Source organism: Sphaerodactylus townsendi, linkage group LG02 (genome assembly GCF_021028975.2).
Source record: "Sphaerodactylus townsendi isolate TG3544 linkage group LG02, MPM_Stown_v2.3, whole genome shotgun sequence".
In the NCBI taxonomy this organism is placed as follows: domain Eukaryota; kingdom Metazoa; phylum Chordata; class Lepidosauria; order Squamata; family Sphaerodactylidae; genus Sphaerodactylus; species Sphaerodactylus townsendi.
In genome coordinates, this window is record NC_059426.1 from 7,795,220 (window position 1) to 7,817,038 (window position 21,819).

The 21,819-nt window shown below is 45.8% G+C and overlaps 1 protein-coding gene across 1 annotated transcript in view; it reads left to right on the forward strand.

Annotated features, from left to right (window-relative positions):
• TMEFF2 (transmembrane protein with EGF like and two follistatin like domains 2) overlaps positions 1-21,819 on the forward strand; it is a 328,663-nt gene that overhangs the window by 140,339 nt on the left and 166,505 nt on the right. The window contains exon 6 of the mRNA XM_048483643.1: positions 18,047-18,055. Within this exon, the coding sequence (XP_048339600.1) occupies positions 18,047-18,055 (9 nt within the window). The remainder of the gene's footprint in view (positions 1-18,046; positions 18,056-21,819) is intronic.

The following is a 21,819-nucleotide window of genomic DNA, read 5'->3' on the forward strand; positions in this document are numbered from 1 at the left end:
CATTGGGCAAGGTGGGCAGCTGCCCAGGGCATCACCTTGTGGGGGGCATCAAAATGCTGGGTTCATTTTTGGGTATTTTAGTGGTTTTCCATTTTTGGCCTGCAGGGGGCGCAGTTTTTAGGCTAGCTGCTAGCATCACCAAAATTTCAGGGTCTCATCAGGAGACTGTCCTTATGCTACCCCCCAAGTCTGGTGAGGTTTGGTTCAGGGAGTCCAAAGTTATGGACTCCCAAAGGGGGTGCCCCTACCCCCCATTGTTTCCAATGGGAGCTAATAGGAGATGGGGGCTATAGATTTGAGGGTCCATAACTTTGGCCCCCCTGAACCAAACTGCACCAAACTTGGGGGGGTATCATTAGGGCAGTCTTCTGATTAGACCCTGAAAGTTTTGAGACTGTGCCTTCAGAAATGTGCCCCCCACAGCCTGCAACCCCCATTGACAGCAATGCAGAAAACTCAATGCAGAACAAAGATTCTTCGGCAAATTTCTAGGATGTTCCTGCAGGGGAGCATTTTTGGATGTATCGGCACCAAAACTTCAGGGTATCATCTGGAGATGATGGCACCCCCCAAGTTTGGTGCAGTTTGGTTCAGGGGGGCCAAAGTTATGGACCCTCAAAACTGTAGCCCCCATCTCCTATTAGCTTCCATTGGAAACAATGGGGGAAGGGACACCCCCTTTGGGAGTCCATAACTTTGGACTTCTTGAACCAAACTTCACCAAACATAGGGAGTAGCATAAGGACAGTCTCCTGATGATATGCTGAAATATTGGTGCTGATATGTCTAAAAATGCACCCCCTGCAGGCACCAATGTCCTGGTGCAAAAAGTTTTTGGTCGTGGTGGAGTGGCTGCCCATGGGGGAGGGGGTGGGCATCCAACTCAGGTTTTGCCAAGGGCTACAGTTTGCCCAGGGCTGCCTCGTTACGCCCCTGCCCATAGAAGCACACGAAGTTGGGACTTAAATGGTAAAGGTGTCAAAGACAGCAATTGGACTGAAATCTAAGAGAAACGTATGGATCAGAACCATCCCTAATGGTTTGCATTACCACCAGCTGCCATTAATAAACTCATTAAATAGGAGAATCTGCTATTGATGAAATAAAGACAGCGTCCCTTAAAACTGTGCAGGCAAGTTGGAACTTTTATACTTAGGAAGTGGTTTTTATCCACAAAACGGGCAAAAAAACAGAAAGCTCATGTAAATTTTGGACTTTGGATTTATTGTGGACAACATGACTCTCTCCTTGAGGACTCGATGCCGGATTGGCACAATATATTTGCATGGCTATGGGGAATTGCAGAGATTCTTGAGTCTGAAGTTCTCCATAAGTTTGTAATTTCTGCACTTATGCAGACACATGTGCACATTGACATTTAAAACGTTTTGCATTCTTTGCACTTAACACATTTTGTGATCTTTGTTTTGTGACCTGGGTGTGGCTTGTTTTTTGCTTGTGTTAGTTTCTCCGTTGTGTGCTATACAGGTTCCAAACTGACCTTTTTCTCCAAGTTAACTGATCTTTGCCTCCTTGAGATCAGTGGTAATGAAAGTGGCCTGGGTCCTCCCTATTGGGGGATGGGGGGGGGGGGTCAGGTTAGCATCTGCAGGTTGGGAAACTCCTAGAGATATGGCAATAGCACCTGGGAAGGATGGGGACCTCAGTTAGGTACCATACCATACAATCTAAAGCATCCATTTTCTCCAGGTGAGCTGATAAAGATAGTCTGGAAATAAGTTGTAATTCTGGGGGGTCCCCGGGTTACACTTGGGGGCTGGCATCCCTATATACAAAGCAGCTTAGAGGTCTCCTATAATTCTAGATCTCCCAGCCCTTGGCAACCCTCATCCATCAGCACACACCGTTTCTTTAAAAGCAGGTGTTGTGTTTACAGGGGACTCAAGAGGGATTCCAGGTTTGAACATTCTGAAGCCTGCTGGGTGGAGAAATAAGATCAGGTGATCCAACCCTATCCAATTTTGCCTTCTCATATCTTCCCTCCCTTTATATGGATGCAGTCTGGATAAAGGGGCGCCAAGAGCCTTACAGCCAGGACAATACAGCATATGTTGGTTGATTAAAATACCGCCTGCGCTGTGTGGATTGAAACAGTAGCTGCCAGAATGGTTGCCGTGCACGGATGGGTGGCTGCCAGGCCAAAAATAAACTCACATAAAGTTGTCATTTTCTGAGATGAGATTGTAAACTAGCCAGCCCGGGATTCCTCAAGAGCTGGGATGTGGGGGACAGGACATCATTCAAAAACGAAGGCTGGGGCAGGGAGAGGAAATGTGTGTTGACAACCTAGCAACATGCAAAGGGCAGTTCTTCTTGTTTTGTACTGATATTGCAGGAGATTATACCCATATTACCTTCTGTTGCTGTATTTTTTTGGCTGAAATAATTCCGCTTGAAATAATTCTGCCATATTCTGTTCCACATGAAGATGATAATTCAGTCAGCTGACGTGCAGCATTTGAGGAAGTTGTATGTTTCCACATTAGAATATAGTCCTGAACAGATATGGGAATTATTGTTCTTTTTTTACACACTGACTATGTCAAAACCATTAGGTTCTGGTGGGTTTTTTGGGCTGTGTGGCCGTGGTCTGTTGGATCTTGTTCCTAACGTTACACACTGTGTGTAACAGACTTCCCTCTGTGATACACCTCTGAAGATGCCAGCCACAGATGCAGGCAAAACGTTAGGAACAAGATCCACCGGACCACGGCCACACAGCCCAGAAAACCCACCCGAACCAGTTAAATCCAGCCGTGAAAGCCTTTGGCAATACATCAAAACCATTATTTTTTGTGTTATTGAACATGGTACTTTGGTACCACAGCATTTGTATAAACAGCCAGAAGAGAACTGATCCAGATAGAATTCTGTTAAACAAAAGATATGTTCCAAAATAAATGGAACTTATAAGCAGTTCTCTTGTGTTTGTTTTCCTTATAATAACTAGACTTCTTATAAACACAGTTTTACATATAGAAGGTAAACTTTATGCTTCAAATCAAATATATTTCCAACCAGAAGAAGAAAAGGAGGAGTTTGCATTTATATTGTACCATAAGGAGTCTCAAAGTGGCTTACAAACTTTTTTCCCCTTCCTCTCCCCACAACAGACAACTTGCGAGGTAGCTGGGGCTGAGAGAGTTCAGAGAGAACTGTGACTGGCCCAAAGTCACCCAGCAGGCTTCATGTGGAGGAGCAGGGAAACAAACCTGGTTTTCCGAATCAGAATCCACTGCTCTTAACAACTATACCATGCTAGCACTCAAGGCAAACTTGACACTGACATTTTGTAAATGCTTTTGTTCTGTGCGTGTGTGTGTTGTGTGCGTGTGCGTGTGCACGCACGAATGTGTAAAAAGAGATGGTTTAAAGATAACAGTTTACAAAATGGCAAGGAGGAGGGTTAAAAAAGTATTAAAATGTCGCTAGATCACACAATCTACTTTATCTTTTGCCCCCAACGGTGAGAAACTTCCACCTCAGTGTAGCGCTGTTGATTTGAAGACTTGCGTGTTGTGTGTTAAATGCCATCCAGTCACCTTTGACTCATGGTGACCCTATGAATCTGCTGTCTTCCAAAACATGCTAACAAACTGTACAAAACTGTCAACAGCCTTTCTCCAGTTTTGGAAACGGAGGGCTTCCTTTGAAGAGTCAATCCATCTCATGTTGTTTCTTCTTTTCCTCCTGCCTTCAACATTTCCTAGCATTATTGCCTTTTCCGGTGACTCTTGTCTTCGCCTGTCACTGAAGTACAATAGCTGCAGTTTAGACAGAATTTTGACAGAATAGAAAATAAAGTTCAAAAGTTCATCCTTTATTGGAATTTAATTTATACACAATAAAAAAGGGCTTAAAGATTCACAGTAATTTGCTATCTACTTTCTGACTTTCTGATGACTTAAGCAAGAAACCTAGGCCCTTTCCGCACAGTGGAAAGGGCGCCCCTGCACCGGCTGGAATTCTGCCAGTGGAGGGGTGGGGGCCGTTCGCACGGAAGCGTGCGAGCGGCCCCCGCAGAGGCCCGTGCGGCCTCTTCCCCGTCCCTCTCCCACTCACCTTGTCGCCTTCGTCGCCCTGCTGGCCTCCTAAGACCCTCCCTCGCTGTCCTCCGACCCCTGGAGGTCAGAGGTCACGAAGGTGACCCCTGGAGGTCAGAGGTGACGAAGGCGACGAGGTGAGTGGGAGAGGGACCGGGAAAATAGTGTGTTCCCGGCGATGCCGTTCACACCGCACCGGCGGGAACACGCTGTTTTCCCCAAAACCTCCCTCGGGGAGGGAGGTTTTTGGAGGCGGCCTGACGCCGCTCTGGGGGTGGTGGAGGGGAGCCAGGTCGGCGCTGCTGCGTTTTAGCAGCGCCGCCTGTGCGAACAGCTCCCTGGGGATGGTGTTTTTGCCGTCCCCAGGGCGCCATATATGGCCCATGCGGAACGGGCCCTAGTAACCGTGACAGTGACATTTGGAATATGGTCATTCAGTAACATTTGGACATTGCCATCCTTATGCGTGAGATATTTAGAGTGAATTTTGGGAAGGATAAAGGTGTTACGTGATATTGCATGAAAGTGGCAATCCAAGATGATACGCTGGGTTGTGTCAGGGGAACTTTGAGAACATATACACATTCTCACCTGCGGTGGAATCTTCTGATATCTTCCTGTCAGTACCTTTGAGGGAAGGGCATTGAAATGAACTCACCTAAAAGCCAATGGTGTGAAGGAACATCTAAGTTGTGAAAATACTGAGCCATTCCTCCATTGCGTGTTGACAGTTTTAATATTGCAGGAGAGCATGTAGGTGGTTGGACGGGGGAATAACTTTTGGTATTCCAGATCTAACAGTCCGTGCTTTAAAAAAAACTGTGAAAATGTGATTCTCACGGAAATATTCAAAGGAGTCGATTGAGAATCCTGTGTCAAATTTTGGTTTCTGTGATGGAAAACCATAAAATACTGTGGGAATTATTTTTAAGATGAGACATTAAGGAGTTTGAATTCATTCCGGAGTGGATTTTGAGCCAGAACCGAAAGGATATTAACTAAGCCTTGGTTTCAAGGGCACTTCGGCACTTACAGAATAATGCACTTTCAATCCACTTTGCAACTGGATTTTTCTGTGCAAAATAGCAAAATCTGCTTGCAAACAATTTTGAAAATGGATTGAAAGTGCATTATTTTTGTGAAAGTGCCCAGAGGTTTGCAAATTGTGTCTCACATCTCTCTCTTTCTCTCTCTCTTTCTCTCTCTCAAGAACAACTTACTTGAAATCTTTTTTATTCATATTGACAGCGTGTTTTAGATTCAATATTCAGATTATGACAGAGACCTTTAAATGTATCTTCATGACATTGTCTGCATACTTAACTGCTTCCAGGATTGCAAGCAAATCAGTTATCTTGAGCAGGAAGGAGGGAGAGGAAACAGGAGCATTTAAACAAACATCTGAGAAAGTGAACTCTGCGGAAATGACATGAAATGGGTGATATTGCATGGAGAAGTCGCTGAATGAACCCTTTTGATGGAGCCAGCCGGAGCACGGGGACCTAAAGATAGCTCTTCCACTGCATCGGAGCAAGTTCTCTGATGGAGATCTCTTGGCAGATGTAGATTGCTACCTCAAAATGGGGAGAGGAAGCTGGTTTCCAGTTTCATTGTAAGCAAGCCTGGGAGAAGAAGGAAAGTCCTTGGGGAATTGTTTGAATCCCTGCCAAACCTTGAGACATCGTAGAGGGGTATCTCTTTTTTTAATGTATCGATTGCAAAGATGCTAATCGTGTATTGCTGTTTGAAAGAAAATAAATCTAGTGATATTAGGGCACTTTGCTTCCTCAGTGCGGCAAGATTCTTCAACGTGACTTTGGACGAGTCACGGCATACAGGAATGTCGCAGGTGACAGACCTGCAAGATGCTCTGACTTCCAGCAAGAACACCATTAACATGTGGCTATTAAAAATCCCATGGACCCTTTTTTTGGCCAAAGCAGGATTATTAACCTTGGCAGTTTGGCCCGGTTCCAGGTTTTTTCCAGTCTAAATTTTCTCTGCCTTTCCCCCCCCCCCTTCTACAACTGTATCCGAAGCAGTTAAATATTTGCTGTATTTCACAGCAGAAACAGTTACCTTGAGATTTGAAAGATATATATATATCTCTTCTATATAAATAAAAATGTAAATGTTCGTTTGTTCAAAATCTTAAACCTCCAAAAGCTCTTCACCGATTGGTTTGAAATTTTGTCACAACGTTGCATTCGAATATGCGCATGTTTTTAAATACATACTGTTATACTATGATACAGGTGCCACACCTGTGACAGGTAAAACCATGTTTTTTTAAAAAGCGCCATCTGGTGGACGTTACAGCAACACACGCTATACTCACTAATTTATAATTCCATCTCAATGTTTCCGATTTATGATCCATGTACGGTTCCCAAATTTCCACTTTTACGCTTCTACTTCAATGTTTCCAATTGCATTCTTACAGTTATTTTTTATAAATTCCAATGTTCCCTGTGCTCTGGTTACCTGTGCTCATATTCATTTGGGACTATATTCTAATGTGGACAGTTTTCTCAACATCTACACCTTAACTGACCATATTACACGACTTTCTCTGACACACAGTATAATCACAGATCTTCCTTTTGAAGCCTCACCAATGCAGACTGGGAAATCTGGCAGGGAGAGGTCAAACGGGCACAACAAATGTAAACAGGTATCTGTTTCAAACTCCACGGAGACCTGCAGCTTCTCGATATCTCTCGGATATTAAGTTTTCACCCACCTGGTCAGGAAGCCCACCGTCCCCAACTGTGTTTCCTTCAGGCTCCCCAAGGTGTAGCTGGGGAAATCTGGGCGGTAAAAGCACCACGGGACCCCCCTAGTGTTGCGCAAGGCCCGGTCAGTTTCAATGACGCAACATTCTCGCTTCTCGCAAAGTTCTTTCGTGACCACCGTGCAATTTAGTGATGTCAAAAGAGGATTCCAATGGATATCCCATTTCAATTTGACGGATTGCAATTCCCAAGTCGATTGCCGTTTGCAATCTCCATCAGCAACGCTCTGGGCCAATTGTGTGGTTTAGATCTAGACACGGATTGCTTCTCACATAGCCAAATATATGTTACGTGTTCCACAGCCGACAAACCACCCTATCTCCACATCTGCACAGACAGTGCAACAACAAAAAATATTGTATACCCACAAGCATTGTTAAATCAAACATCTTAGAAAAGTGCGCTTTCACTTTTCTTTCTTTCCCATTTCACCAGAATGGGCCACAGCAACGTGTGGCCGGGTACTTAGAGAGAGAGAGAGAGAGAGAGAGAGAGAGAGAGAATGCACAAGCACACACTATATTATTCAAAGTACATCAACTTCAAAGTACATCTGCAGAACCAGGTTTGATTCTCCACTCGTCCACATGAGTGGCGGACACTAATCTGATGAACTGGGTTTGTTTTCCCACTTCTCTGCATGAAGTGTGCTGGGTGACCTTATAACAGTAGATGTAGAGCAGTACTACTCAGAGTAGACAAGTGTTCATCTGTATATAACTGATATATACAGCAGCCTCCCACCTCCAGGAAGAAGAAACAATATTCCACACAGTAGGTTCTTTCCAAAGAAGGCTTTTAGCACAGAGTTGCTATATGTACACAATAATATATACAGAGTCCAACAAAGTGCTCTGCCAGGCACTTGTTTCCAAAAGGAACACAGTTACAGTACAATGCAGTTGTTTATGTACATAGTTGTACCAATCATTGTAAAGGTCACTTGCATCTGGTTTGAGCCAGTCTGACTGCTGTTTTCCAGCTGTCAGATTACTCCTTTTTTGCTGACTCATGATGCTGCTAGATAGGATATGATCACTATGATCTAACTGTCATGACACCTTAGGCTAGTCACAGTTCTCATCCCCACCTACCTCACAAAGTATCTTCCGTGGGAAGGGGAAGGTAAGGCAATTGTAAGGCCCCTTCCGCACATGCAGAATAATGCACATTCAGTCCACTTTTACGATTGTTTGAAAGTGAATTTTGCTATTCCACACAGTAAAATCCAGCATCAAAGCGCATTGAAAGTGGATTGAACGTGCTCTATTCCGCATGTGCGGACGGGACCTAAACCACTCTGAAACGCCTTAAAGATTGAGAAAAACATGGTATTAATCTCTTCTTCTTCTCCTCCTCCTCCTCCTCCTCCTCCTCCTCCTCCTCAGTGGCATAGGAGGTTAAGAGCTCGTGTATCTAATATGGAGGAACTGGGTTTGATTCCCAGCTCTGCCACCTGAGCTGTGGAGGCTTATCTGGGGAATTCAGATTAGCCTGTGCACTCCCACACATGCCAGCTGGGTGACCTTGGGCTAGTCAAGCTTCTCGGAGCTCTCTCAGCCCCACCCACCTCACAGGGTGTTTGTTGTGAGGGGGGAAGGGCAAGGAGGTTGTGAGCCCCTTTGAGTCTCCTACAGGAGAGAAAGGGGGGAAATAAATCCAAACTCCTCTTCTTCTTCTTCTTCTTCGTCTTCTTCTTCTCCTCCTCCTCCTCCTCCTCCTCCTCCTCCTCCTCCTCCTTCTTCTTCTCTCTTAAAGTGGCAAACATCTGCATCATATGGGAATGTTTGTACAGGAGCCAAGATTGGCTAAAATTCCCTGCTGAGGTCGTAGTAAAAAAGTTTGCTATGGGTTGCTATGGTTCAAGGAATAGGAGAATCCCCCCCCCCCCAAAAAAATGTCCCACTGTGCAAGTAATTGGAATGTCAGAAGGTTCTGAGTGCCACCGGAGGAAGTTCGAGGCGGGAGGGGTTGTTGGCTATCTTGTTTTTGAAAGAAGGCCTGCTCAAGAGCCTAGGCTGTGTGCATAATTTAACCATGGATCGATAGCCAGACTTCCAAGGATGTTGGAGCTGCAGGTCACACACACAATTAATTCGGCAGCCAAGATTTCCGGGGGCGGCGGCAGCGCTCCTTCCATTAAGGGATCCAGGGCGCGCCGTTAGAACGGGTCTCTGCACAGAATGTATTTTCGTTCGGAATAAGGCTCCGCAGTCAATCAAGGGAGCTTTTTTGTTCTGCCTTTTTAATTAAAATCTTTTTTTTTTTACGGGAGGCTGGAGTGAATTGGAGCCTCAGATTCCAACGGCGATCGTTTCCCAAGCAAGTCTTGACTTTTAATTTTTTTAAAAACTTTTTTTGACAACACGGCTCAAGCCGAACATCAAAGAATGTACACTTCAAGGGGGTGGGGGGTGGTTATCACTGCAGATGGCATTATGTGATACAAGAATGAGAAAAAGAATAAAGGAAGGAAATAAGGCAAAATCCGCAGCCATATACCTCTGCAAGAGACCTGGACCTGCAGTTCTTAAGTTATGCCACGCGCTCGGAGCCTGCAAGATGTGTTTGTACTAAGATTCAAAGAGAAAAGTTTCAGCAGGCGAATAGAAACTTAAGCTCTTTATGGTCCTCCAGATACTTGGATTTCCTGTCCTCAAGAAAAAAGTTGTAAACTGCCCAACTATACGAGTTAGATCCATAGGGGATCACTTAGAGGTGAAGTGCAGAAGAAAGAAGAGTTGGATTTATATCCCCCCTTTCTCTCCTATAAGGAGACTCAAAGGGGCTTACAATCTCCTCGCCCTTCCCCCCCTCACAACAAACACCCTGTAAGGTGGGTGGGGCTGAGAGAGCTCCGAAGAACTGTGACTAGCCCAAGGTCACCCAGCTGACGTGTGTGGGAGTGCACAGGCTAATCTGAATTCCCCAGAGAAGCCTCCACAGGCGGGGGGGGGGGGGCTGCAAACAAAGATTCGACTAGTCCTTTTCCAAATGAGCCTGCAGAATTTTCTTTTCCTCAATGAAGTTTTAGTTCACAGACAACTTTTATGCATCGCAGGCCAGTTTTTATTCAAACTTTAATTAATATAACATGATGACTCCGCTACAGTCAAACGAAAACAAATAAAAGCAGCTCTCTCATTCACATTCACAGAGTACAACGATGTAACCCATAGGAACCATTTGCTCCGTTACATAACTAATTCTCTTGCACTGTGTAAAGTCACTGGTCATGAATATCCCTTTTCCCTCCCTTTTTCAGCATTGCAATTAAGTTTTGTTGTTATCTCTCTTTCTCAAGTTGGTTCTTCTATGCACGGGAAACAAACAAATGTTTAAAAACTGCTTATCCTAACAGTATGATAAAGAGGGCCGGTAGGTGTTTTCAAGAAGATATCTTGGAGAATTATTACCTTTGGATTCCATGGAGCTGTATGTGCAGATGTGGTTGTAGGACAGCCCCTGAAGCGTGGGTTCTGGAAACATGTTATAGTCCAGTGGTGGCGAACCTATGGCATGGGTGCCAGAGGTGGCCCTCAGAGCCCTCTCTGTGGGCACGCTTGCACAGAGTTTGTCATGTGATAATAGTGTAATTATTTCAGGGAGAGTATTAGAATTAAACCTGAGACCTAGTTTTGGGGAAACAGTGTAGGTAACTCTGTTAAGCGCTGTTAAACCCTATTGATTTTCATGGGAAGAAAGTGTGATCCCTTACCTGCGAGTAAGCTTGGTTGCTGGCAGTGGGGTTTGCTTCTGAGTAAACCCTCCTAGGGTCATGATTCACTCGTTTGAAGTGTTGCACAGTTGCTTCAAAGCAAAGCCACCGACTACCACCAAGCTTACTCCCGAGTAATGTGTGCCTTAAATTGCCGTGTTGGCACTTTGCGATAAATAAGTGGGTTTTGGGTTGCAGTTTGGGCACTCGGTCTTAAAAAGGTTCGCCATCGCTGTTATAGCCTCTTTCAGGAAGCTGTTTCTTGGCTTTTTGGGCCAGGAGGGATCACTGCCACCAGTATGACATTGCACTCAAATCTCTAGCCCAGAGATTACAGGATATTGCTACCGCTGATCTCTGGTCCCAGCCCCTTAGTGTTTGTTCCCCTGTTTGTTTTCATATAAACTCTGCAGTCCCATTCTATTGTGCTAATTACTTGAAAACCCGGACAGTTTTTCACTATCAGTGGCTGCTCACAAAAGCAAGGCTTAGGCCCCTTCCGCACACGCAAAATAATGCGTTTTCAAACCACTTTCACAACTGTTCGAAAGTGGATTTTGCCATTCCACACAGCTTCGAAGAGCACTGAAAGCAGTTTGAAAGAGCATTATTCTGCATGTGCGGAATGAGCCTCAGTGTATTTCCATCTTTCATCTCGGCCTATCATCTAAAGGGACTCGCTGCCCTCCCTCTCTCCCGGGGAGAATTTTAAAAGTGGGGTTGGCGGACGCCTCTATTATTGTCATCGCTGTTTTAAAAGGTTTTAGTAATTTATTTGGCACTCGGATCAAGAGTGAAACCTTTTTGTAAGTCTTAGTCATTTGGTTTTAACATATTTTGTATACCACCACCTCTTCTATGCCATTAAAGGTTTTTGTATTTGTATTTGTAATTTATTTATAATCATATTTTATGTTGTACACCGCCCAGAGCCCCTAGGGGATTGGGCGGTATAAAAGTCCAATCAATCAATCAATCAATCAATCAATCAATCAATCAATCAATCAATCAATCAACCAACCAACCAACCAATCAATCAATCAATCAATCAATCAATCAATCAAACTTGCATGGTAGGCTCACAGGTGTCCCTTATCCTCTCAGACTTTTCGGCTATCGAAACCATATCCCATCCTCTTCCTTTTTTGCAAGTTTTATAATTGTGAGTGTCAACAGAGGATTTTTTCCTCGATTGTCGAAATTTAGAGGCAGTGCGGAACAATCCTGCATACGTTTTTTGGTTAGAAGACAAACGTTTTAGGATCACATTAGAGGTTGGAAAATGTCTGGCAGAGGTTTTCAGAATTAAAAGAAAAAAAGATATATCCCATAGCTGTTCCCCTGTCTAATATTTTGCTCCCATGTCTAAGTGATCTTACTCCTATGGACCTGTTTGTTATTTGAAGGAGACATCTGAGGATTATACCAGAAGAAGCCGGCTGCACCTACTGAATTTTATGTAACTGAGGAGAGGGTTAAATGTTTACACTTAGTAAAAATGAAATCCTGTGGAAATTTAATAGTGTGGTTTAGTGCATTATCACATTGGTGTCCACTCCCCCTTCGTTTCCATGCAATCAAAAGCCCGTTCGCAGCATTTCTATGCAGTACTCCTATCGATAACCCAAACTCATATGTGCATGCATGTGCGTGCATATACTATATATGCACCTCTACACAAATGCACATGTACGCACACTTTATTGTATGAGCAGTATTCCAGTGATGCTGAGCCGCTTCTCCTAGCACACAGACCCACCTAGGCCGTGTGCTCTGACCATTTTTTAAAAAGCAACCCAACTACATCGGAGCAATTGGAATGTTCATGAACATTCAGTCGCAACTCAGAAGGAGAGCTCGATTGTCAGCTTTCCTGTGGTGGCTGGAGATCTACTGGAATTACACTGGTCTCCAGGCAACACCAGGGAAGGAGCAAGGGGGAACGGCGCCCGGGGCATGAGCGCTCCCTGCACCCCTGCCGTGCCGTGCCCCCGCTCCGGAACGCCCCCGCCATGCCCCCATCATTCCCCCGCACTGGCATCGTGCCCTCCAGCCCCTTGGAGCTACGCCACTGCGCAATACAGATCAATTTTTCACAAGGCTATGGCAGCTTTCGGCAGCAGGCTGAACAGAATCATATCCTTGCTGATCTCCCGTTCCCTCCACAAATTCTGCCTTCCCCCAAATCTTCAGGAATTCCTCAAACTGCAGCTGGCAATCCAGAGCGGAGCTGATCGTCAGCGATCAGCTGTGGACAAAAGCTCTTAAAGCTAATACCTCTGGAGGTTTTAAAGAACTCAGCCTGCATTTATCTTGAGGGGAGTTTTTTCCCCCCGCTTTAGTTGAGTGTATCTAATTTTAGTGGTAAACTGGGGGGGGGGGAACCTGCAAATCTCTGTGCTGTAATCTTTAATTTGCTGCCTCATTTGGCTCTCTGTGGCCACAGTAAGTGCTCCAAAAGATTATCCACAGCCTGTATGGAATTCACCGATAGATAAATACTGGTAGCTGTTCCTCATTACAACGAGGGTCCAGTCTGTAATTCTGGAATTCTTGCAGTTCCCCCAGATGCCTCGAAACTTTTAATTTTGTTCCTTCTATGTATGGCTATCCTGACGTCCATGTGAGAAAACAGAAAGAGCATTTCTATTGCGGTGAAGATCAAGCTCCTGTCCTAGAGCAGTGACGTAGCATCAACGGGTGCAGAGGGGGGTGATGCCCAGGCACGTGCCAGTTGGGGGCACAGCCATGCCATGGCAGGGGAGTGGCGGGGGCGTTCTGGGGCATTCTGGGAGTGTTCCGGGGCAGCGCCAGGCGGGCAGCACCGCAGCAGCGGCGTAGGGCATGCACGTGCCCCGGGCGCAATTCCCCCTCGCTCCACCCCTGTCTTAGAGCCATGGTTATCTTTGCAGATGGGCAAAAAGCCCAGTTTTAAACAACAGGAATTTTATGGGCTAGGATGTCCTGTGATGGCAGTGTAAATATGTGGTTTTTGAAACAGTCGTGTTCTGACCTTTAAAGAAGAGCAGGGTCGGGTGGAGAGGAGAGTCACGCTTATTAAAATTATTTTTTTTGTAACTGTTTTCTTTCATTGATCATTTCATTAGTGGAGCAAGAGAGAGTTCTGAAGGCAAATGTTGGAATCCTGTGGGGAGCTTTTTAAAACGGTTATGGTCTCATTTGCTTCCGCTTCTGTAGTATATGGCTTGGCTGATGGCCTTCCACATGCGACATGTCTTTCAGATGATAGTGGGGTAAAAGGGTGCATTGGGATCATTTCGGTCATCTCTGATCACTGTTGCCGTTGCTGTTTTTTTTTACAAGATTGCTATCCGTGGCATTGGAAGGGGACCAAAAACTGTGCAAATGGCGTCACCCAATGCTTTGACATCACTTCTGGTTCCATACCCGGAAGTGACGTCATGTCACTTAATGCAGCAGTGGCGTAGGAGGTTAAGAGCTCGTGTATCTAATCTGGAGGAACCGGGTTTGATTCCCTGCTCTGCCACCTGAGCTGTGGAGGCTTATCTGGGGAATTCAGATTAGCCTGTACACTCCCACACACGCCAGCTGGGCGACCTTGGGCTAGTCACAGCTTCTCAGAGCTCTCTCAGCCCCTCCTACCTCACAGGGTGTTTGTTGTGAGGGGGGAAGGGCAAGGAGATTGTAAGCCCCTTTGAGTCTCCTGCAGGAGAGAAAGGGGGGGATATAAATCCAAACTCCTCCAGTCACTCTGGTAGATTCCAGTTCATGAACCTCTGCCGTCCCATTTTGGACTGACCGAAGGGTTTGGGCGGTCAACCAAAGTCACCATATGCAGAGGGCATTACAGTCACCTGACCTGGGTAGCCCCGGGTAGCCTGACCTCACCAGCTTTAAGAAGCTAAGCAGGGTTGACCCTGGTTAATATACGCATGGGAGACTTCACAGGAATACGAGGGCTGTGACATGGAGGCCGGCAATGGCAAACCTCCTCTGAACACCCCCTTCCTTGAAAACCCCACCAGGGTTGCTATAAGCCAGCTGTGACAAGATGGCATCCCCCACAAACACACATTAATCCCCAAATATGTCTGCAATTGTGGTCTTGAGGTCAGCTCATTCCATGAAGCATTGTTACTAGCAAAGCAACCTAAGCTAGTAAAACACACCCCTGGACATTGGAGGCATGCTCCGAAACACTGTTCTTTGGGTACTACCCGCCATGTTGTGACTGATAGCTCCAACAGCCCTTGGAGAAAAGTAATGAAGTGACTCCTAGAACCATAAGATCTGCAATCCCCTGACCATTTTGTACCCCTTTTTTCCATTTTATCTTTACAACCACCCTCTTATGTAGGCTGGAATCAGAGAGGGAGAGTTGGCCTCTCAGTAAACTTCTTGGCTTGGTGAGGATTGGAATCTGAGCATCCCTAGTATTCATCTGATACTCCAACTGTACACCACACAGACTCTCAGCACCATACAGATCCATTGCTAGTCAGAATTGATGGTCCTAAGGAGCAGCAGTGGCGTAGGAGGTTAAGAGCTCGTGTATCTAATCTGGAAGAACCGGGTTTGATTCCCAGTCTGCTGCCTGAGCTGTGGAGGCTTATCTGGGGAATTCAGATTAGCCTGTACACTCCCACAGATGCCAGCTGGGTGACCTTGGGCTAGTCACAGCTTCTCGGAGCTCTCTCAGCCCCACCTACCTCACAGGGTGTTTGTTGTGAGGGGGGAAGGGCAAGGAGATTGTAAGCCCCTTTGAGTCTCCTGCAGGAGAGAAAGGGGGGATATAAATCCAAACTCTTCTCTTCTTCTTCTAAAAGGAATCGGGGTCTCACCATGAGGCAGTGCCTTTTTTTTATTTATTTATTTATTTATTTATTTATTTATTTATTTATTTATTTATTTATTTATTTAATGGGTCGTGTTAAGGATGAGAGGCTATACTTTTGTGTGTGTGTTATGTATGTATGTATGTATGTATAAATGTATGTATGTATGCATGCATGCATTCAATTTTTATAGCGGTCTCCCTGTTGCCAGAGTCTCAAAGTTGTTTTCAATAAATGTATAAATATACACAATATAGAGTAAATTAAATCAATCATGGTGCCTGCCGTGACTTAGGCGGCCAGCAGAGGTCTCAGGTTACAGCACAGGGTTATGCCGGGAGAGAAGCAAAGAGCCGAGAGTTGACCACAAAAGTCCGCAACCTGAGAAAGCCAAGTCAAGAGTTCCAGGGTCAGAGCTGTGATTATCAGTATACCAGACCAAGAGTCCATCGTGCACGTTCAGAGTCCAAAGAGGTCCAGTCCAGGGGTCAGGGTCCACACAGTTCAGCACAGGCAGAGGATCCGATGCAGCAGTTAAGTCACTTGCGTGTGCCGCAAACCTTCCCAGCATTCAACCTGTGAGGAATCCAACCCTTCCCGCAGAAGGAGATGGCTTTTCTGAGTGGGAAACCACTTTGCCTTTTAGGTGTTTTTCCCACAGACAAAATATCCTGGGATAGACCCGGGATCATATATCCCAGGGTGTTTTTATCCCAGTTTCTCCCTTCACACAGCTGCCCGTCAGTGCATTCAGGCCAGGAGGAAGAACTCCAGTGAATTATGCATAAGCCCCCAGTTTATTTTCATTTTCCACATGAACGTTTACGTCGGATGCGTAGTTCGCGTATGTTTGCATAGATTCCGTTTTTCCAGGGTTCTGATTGGCTGCAGGTAAGGGACAGGGAGAGCAGGCGGCGAAGCCGGAAAAATAAACTGCCCCGTCTCCCATAGTGTTTGCATGGGAGCGGGAGTGGCACGCGCTTTTTCAAAAGTTCTCTACAGTGCTGTCTCCATTAGTGAATGGGCTCAGGTGAGCTACTTGCCTGAGGCATCTCAGCTGGGACAGGCCTGATTCTGCAGGCACTTTGGGCTCCAAATCGTGGCTAGCCTGCTGTTCCACCTGGAGGGGGTCAGGCTGCTCTGGGCTCACACCCTGTTGGTTCTTTAGCTGACCTGAACTGTCCTGACCCTGCGCTTCCCCTGAAGACTCCTCACTTCCAAGGGAGCAGGCCACGACAGTGCCTAAAAAACAACTCCAGCAAAGAAGGGACTAGTCAGCTCAATACAATCATTTGGTCTTCTATTACTAAAAGAAAAAGGACATGGAAAAGGGAGGCCAGCTAAGATGGAGTCAACACCACCGCTGTCCTTAACCTTCGTCCTGGCGGGACAGCTCAGTTCTACAAGCCTTGCAGAACTTAATTCCACAGGGCCCCGGTCACATTGGACAGAGAATTCCACCAGGCTGGTGGAAAAGCTCTGGTTGTGGTTGATGACAGTCTTCGGGTCAGGGACCACCAAGATGCTTTCTGGGGGTTCATTGGGAGAGACGGTCTGACAGGTATGAAGGTCCCAGACTACATTTAGGCTATAATTTATCAGAGAACGTGGCTTATTCTTTCATTCTGCCTTGTCATCAAGACTTGCAGCTGAAAATGTTCTGAATGCCCTTATTTACGAAACAAGGTGTAACAGCACCCACCCCCTGAGGGGCCCCAAAAAGGGAGGGAGGCCTGTTGCAGAGAGTGGACATTTGGGTAGCTGACTTCATTGGCCTACGGCACTCCCCTCAACTCACACACACTGACACACGCACCCAGGCCTTTTAAACAGAAAGTCCTGTCAGGGCAAACTAATCTATAGTTTTCAAATGCTGCCACCATAAACTGCAGTAAAATAACTGGAACTTAAAGAGAGGCTTTTGAAACTTAAACACAAAGCTGATTTTTTATTTAACAAACTTCTCAGGATGATGGTTCAGAGAGGCATGTAAGCATTGCTTTAGGCAGGTACTTCCTAATGGTTACAGAGCAAATGCAGGTTGTTTGGCTGTTTCAGTTACAAGCCCTCTTGTTTCCCACCAACCAGACCTCCAGCCTCTTGTGGAAACAAGGCTGCCTCCCCTCAGTCTGAGACCTCTTTGAGAATACAGGCCCCCTTTGCCTTATCCCCTTTGTGTTTAAGGTAAGGTGACCAGATTGTCACCTTTGTAAACTGGGGCCCGGGTGGGTGGGCGGCTGGCGCGCATGTGTGCGCACAGCCACAGGAACGCACTGCCTTCTGGGGTGCTCCCGTTTCCCGCCCTGTGACAGGGCAGGAAAAGGAGAGCCCCCCAAAAGGCAGTGCGGCAGCCTTTGAAAAATCGGGATGGTTCAAAAAACCCGCGGGATGCGGGACAAATTGGTTTAAGGTGGGACTGTCCCGCCAAAAGCGGGACGTTTGGTCACCTTGGTTTAAGGGCTCTCTTTGCCCTTAGGCATCATCTCCTTCGACTGACTCTGAGAAAATGACAAGGCTTGTGTGTCACACAGTCTCTCAGACTTCCAATTCCCTCTCTGCTCACTGACAGGCTTCTTCCTGCTTTCATAGCAGCCAGCGCACCCTATCTGTGGCTGCCAGCTATACCATCACAGCCCAGCCAAACAGCCTAGCGCTCTGGCTGTTACTGTGGTGGTCTTGCTCTGGCTAACTGCACCTTTGCACATTAACCCCATAAGAGCCTAATCCGCCTCACAAGGCAATAAGTAGAGGGGTCGTTCTGCACCTTGGTTAGCCTAATCGATGACAAAACAAGGCAATAGGACAGCTGTAGGAGAATCATTCGTGGTTAGCATAATCAATGCAAGTTCCCACCCAAAGCATAGGTGTCTCCATTGCATACCGGCAGATGCAGTCTGAACCACTCAAGAGGCCAAGGTGCCTTTCATGATTCTTGCTAAATGAGGCCTGTCAGCGTCTTGTGGAATTTGCATAAAAACCATCATCCCTTCCTGCCAAACAATGCCAAGTTTTCTTTGTGCCTCTGCCCCCCCCCCAACTCCAAACACCCCATTAACGTGCTCTCCCTTTAAACATGTAACACGGAGACTAGCATTTGTTTTTTAAAAAAGGCGTACAGAAAATGAAAGAGAACAGCGGAGCACAAAGGCAGGCATTTCAGCTTTAATGAAATTCATACGCGTCTTAATTCAGATACGAAATTATTTTGACAACTGGAGAGTCGAGTTTGCCCTCGTGGGACAGCCTTGCTCTGTTTGGGATTTAAATGGAGCATGAAAGTCTCTGTAAAGAGATCAAATCCCTCGGTGTAAAAAGGAAGCACTGTGAACTTACAATGAGGATATCCAATGCAGCTTCTTCCAAAAATAATAATATTGTGGGGGGGGGGGGCGAGGGAGGACCCATCTCTCTCTGTGCTTTTTCAAATCCTTACAGCAATGTGCCCTGGGAATTGCCTGCCAAAGTCTTTTTTTAAAAAAATCATTATCCTGCGTTGTTTGTAGGAACACAGTGTATTAAACACAGCTCTCTGCTCTGCTTCTGCTGTTTCAGCCTCGGTTCATCAATCCTCCTTTCTCTCCGTGCACAAATGGTCTGTGTTTAAACCTTGTTTTACAAACTTCGGCAGTACCTTCTTCCCGAAGCACGTAAGTGCAGTTTTGCCCAGCAAAGAACAGCGGGCCCTGTGAATCTTTCAGCTGCTGTGAATAGAATTCCGAGTAGGAATTAGAGCTGTAAATTACAGCTTGTGTAACTTTCCAACAAGGTGATTTATGGGTGGCTTTCTTTAAGTCTGCATTCTTCTCCCTGCCGTATTCGACAGCGCTGAGTTGACACGAGCTATGTTCCCCGTGCCAAAACAACAACAGGACAGCAATAATAGGCAGTTGGATATAATTACTGCTGGCTGTAATATTAGCTAAAAATGTCAGGGAAGGTAAAGTAAAATCAGAAGTGCTTGTATTACTCTGCTGCGGAAGCAGTAGATAATATGACGGCAACCCTGTCTTCTGCTAAATATTAAAAAAACGGCCTTCATCAACTACCTTTTGCCACTTGTTCTGCTTTTCTGTCATCACTTTTTAAATGAACATTACATATCTGGTCATGTTGCCACAGAGAGTTAGCAGTACACGAGACAGGAATGAAGGCGCAGAGGAACTCCCTTCTCACACATTCTCATGGTTGAAGAGACAGGGTTTCTTGCGGAAGCCAGGAATTTATCTGTTCTTGCCAAACGAACGATCTCCTTTAAGGGGCTTTCCGCACTACAGAAGGGAGCTAAGGTCGACTCGGTTCCCTTCAGTGGGGGGCGATTCCAGGCTGTCCGCACAGCAACTTACTTGGCCCCCTGGAACCGAGCTAAGTGGGCGGGATCATCTTGGTGCCTGTTTTGCTCCTCGATCGTGATTGGAGCTTGTGTTACCATGGGAAACGGGAGTGTTCTTTTTTTTTTTACAGTTTTTACAGTTTACAGTTTACAATTACATGCCCACCACGACTCTCCCGTTCTGCGCATGCCACAAAAGCGGCTCCTGATTGGTTGAACGGATAAGGTGTCGTTTCGATGCGTCCGCACTTTGAAGCTTCGAAGCGGTATCGACCTTGTTCCAACAGAAAGGTGCAGTTCATAACTGCGACAGGGATGTCACAGTTCTGAGGGGGAGGGAGGAACTGACACAAAACAACGTTGAGCTCAGTTGCAGTGCGGATACACTGAGGTGAACCTAGATAGAAACCAGTACAACTCTGTCAGTGTGGAAATCCCCTAAGTCATTCCTGTGTCATCGTCATGTTTCCAAGTGGAAATGCCTTCACCTTATTACTTTCTCTTTGTAAAGATGCTTACTCAAGCAATTTCTCGTTAAAATTGTCCTCTTTTTTTTTTACTGTTTTGTCTTCAGTCCTTTCCTAACTGTTCCTATCACTGCACTTGCTCAATGCGTTACTCATCATGTTGAGCTGACTTCTCAGGGAATATTCCACAATACCCATCCTAATCAATCGCAACTCTAATCTGTCTTGTAGCCAGAGCCTTAATGAGGGGGAACTGGGCCTGGGACATGTGTGTGCCCTGCACCCCTGCCACACCCCAGAAAGTCCCGGAACGCCCCCAACTTGCCCCCATACTGATGCGTGCCCAGTGTAAGACATCCCCGTCCAGTGGTGGGATTCAAACATTTTAACAACAGGTTCCAATGGTGGTGGGATTCAAATAATGACTGTTTTAAAAAGTATTTAAAATATTTTTAATATCACTTTTTAAAAGTATTTAAAAATATTAATACTTAATAAAAAATATTTTAAGTATTTAAAAAGTAATATTTTAAATTTTAGCAACAGGTTCTACAGAACCTTCGGAACCCCCTGAATCTCGCCTCTGCCCCCGTCCCCTGGGTGCTATGCCATTGCTTGAAGCTGTTGTCGATTTTCCACGTGGTGTAGCCATGCTCTGGTCGTTCTTGCTCCTAATTTTTGCCCAAATCTATGGCTGGCATCTTCAGAGGCAGGTCACAGTAAGATGTGTTTCTCTCCATGGCACAATGTGAAAAGAATCTCATCTTACCATGACATGCCTCTGGAGATGGCAGCCATAGATGTGGGGGAAACATTAGGAGCAAAAACTACCAGACCACGGCCACGCAGCCCAGAAAACCCACAACAGCCAATTGATTCTGGCCATGAAAGCCTTTGACAGTACTCTGATCTGTCTTGTCTGTACATAGCCCTAATTTGTAGATTTAGGGACCCGCGCTCTGTGGCCTGTTCTGAATTAAATGTAATGATCTAAAGAAGAATGTATCACTTTCAAGTCTTCTGTCCATACAGAACAGATGAACACCATGTAATATGTCAGCCAACTAATTGATCTGTTATGTACATGCATGTGGATGGGTGTGGATGTGTATATTGTGTGTATAAATACATATCATGAAGATATAGGTGTGTATAGGTGTTAATTGTTGGATCAGCCATCACAATTAAACAGTTCTTCCTGGTTAAGCAATAAACAAACAATCAGTGCTTAGTTGTAGAAGAAAAAAATAGTATAATCATGCTAAAGAAAGTGGTTGCTATACCATCCCGTCCCCTGTTTCCTCCCCTTCCCCCGGGTCTTCTAGAACAGAGAGCCAGTATAGTGTAGCGGTTAAGAGTGGAAGACCCTTATCTGGAGAACCAGATTTAATTCTCTGTTCCTTCCCATGAAGCCTGCTGGGTGACCTTGAGCTAGTCACAGTTCTCTCAGAACTCTCTCAGCCCATGAGGAAGCAGGAAGTGGCAAACCACTTCTGAATGTCTCTTGCCTTGAAAACCCTATAGGGTCTCCATATGTCACCTATGACTTGACGGCACGTCCGTACACACACACACACACACACACACACACACACACACACACACACACACACACACACACACACACA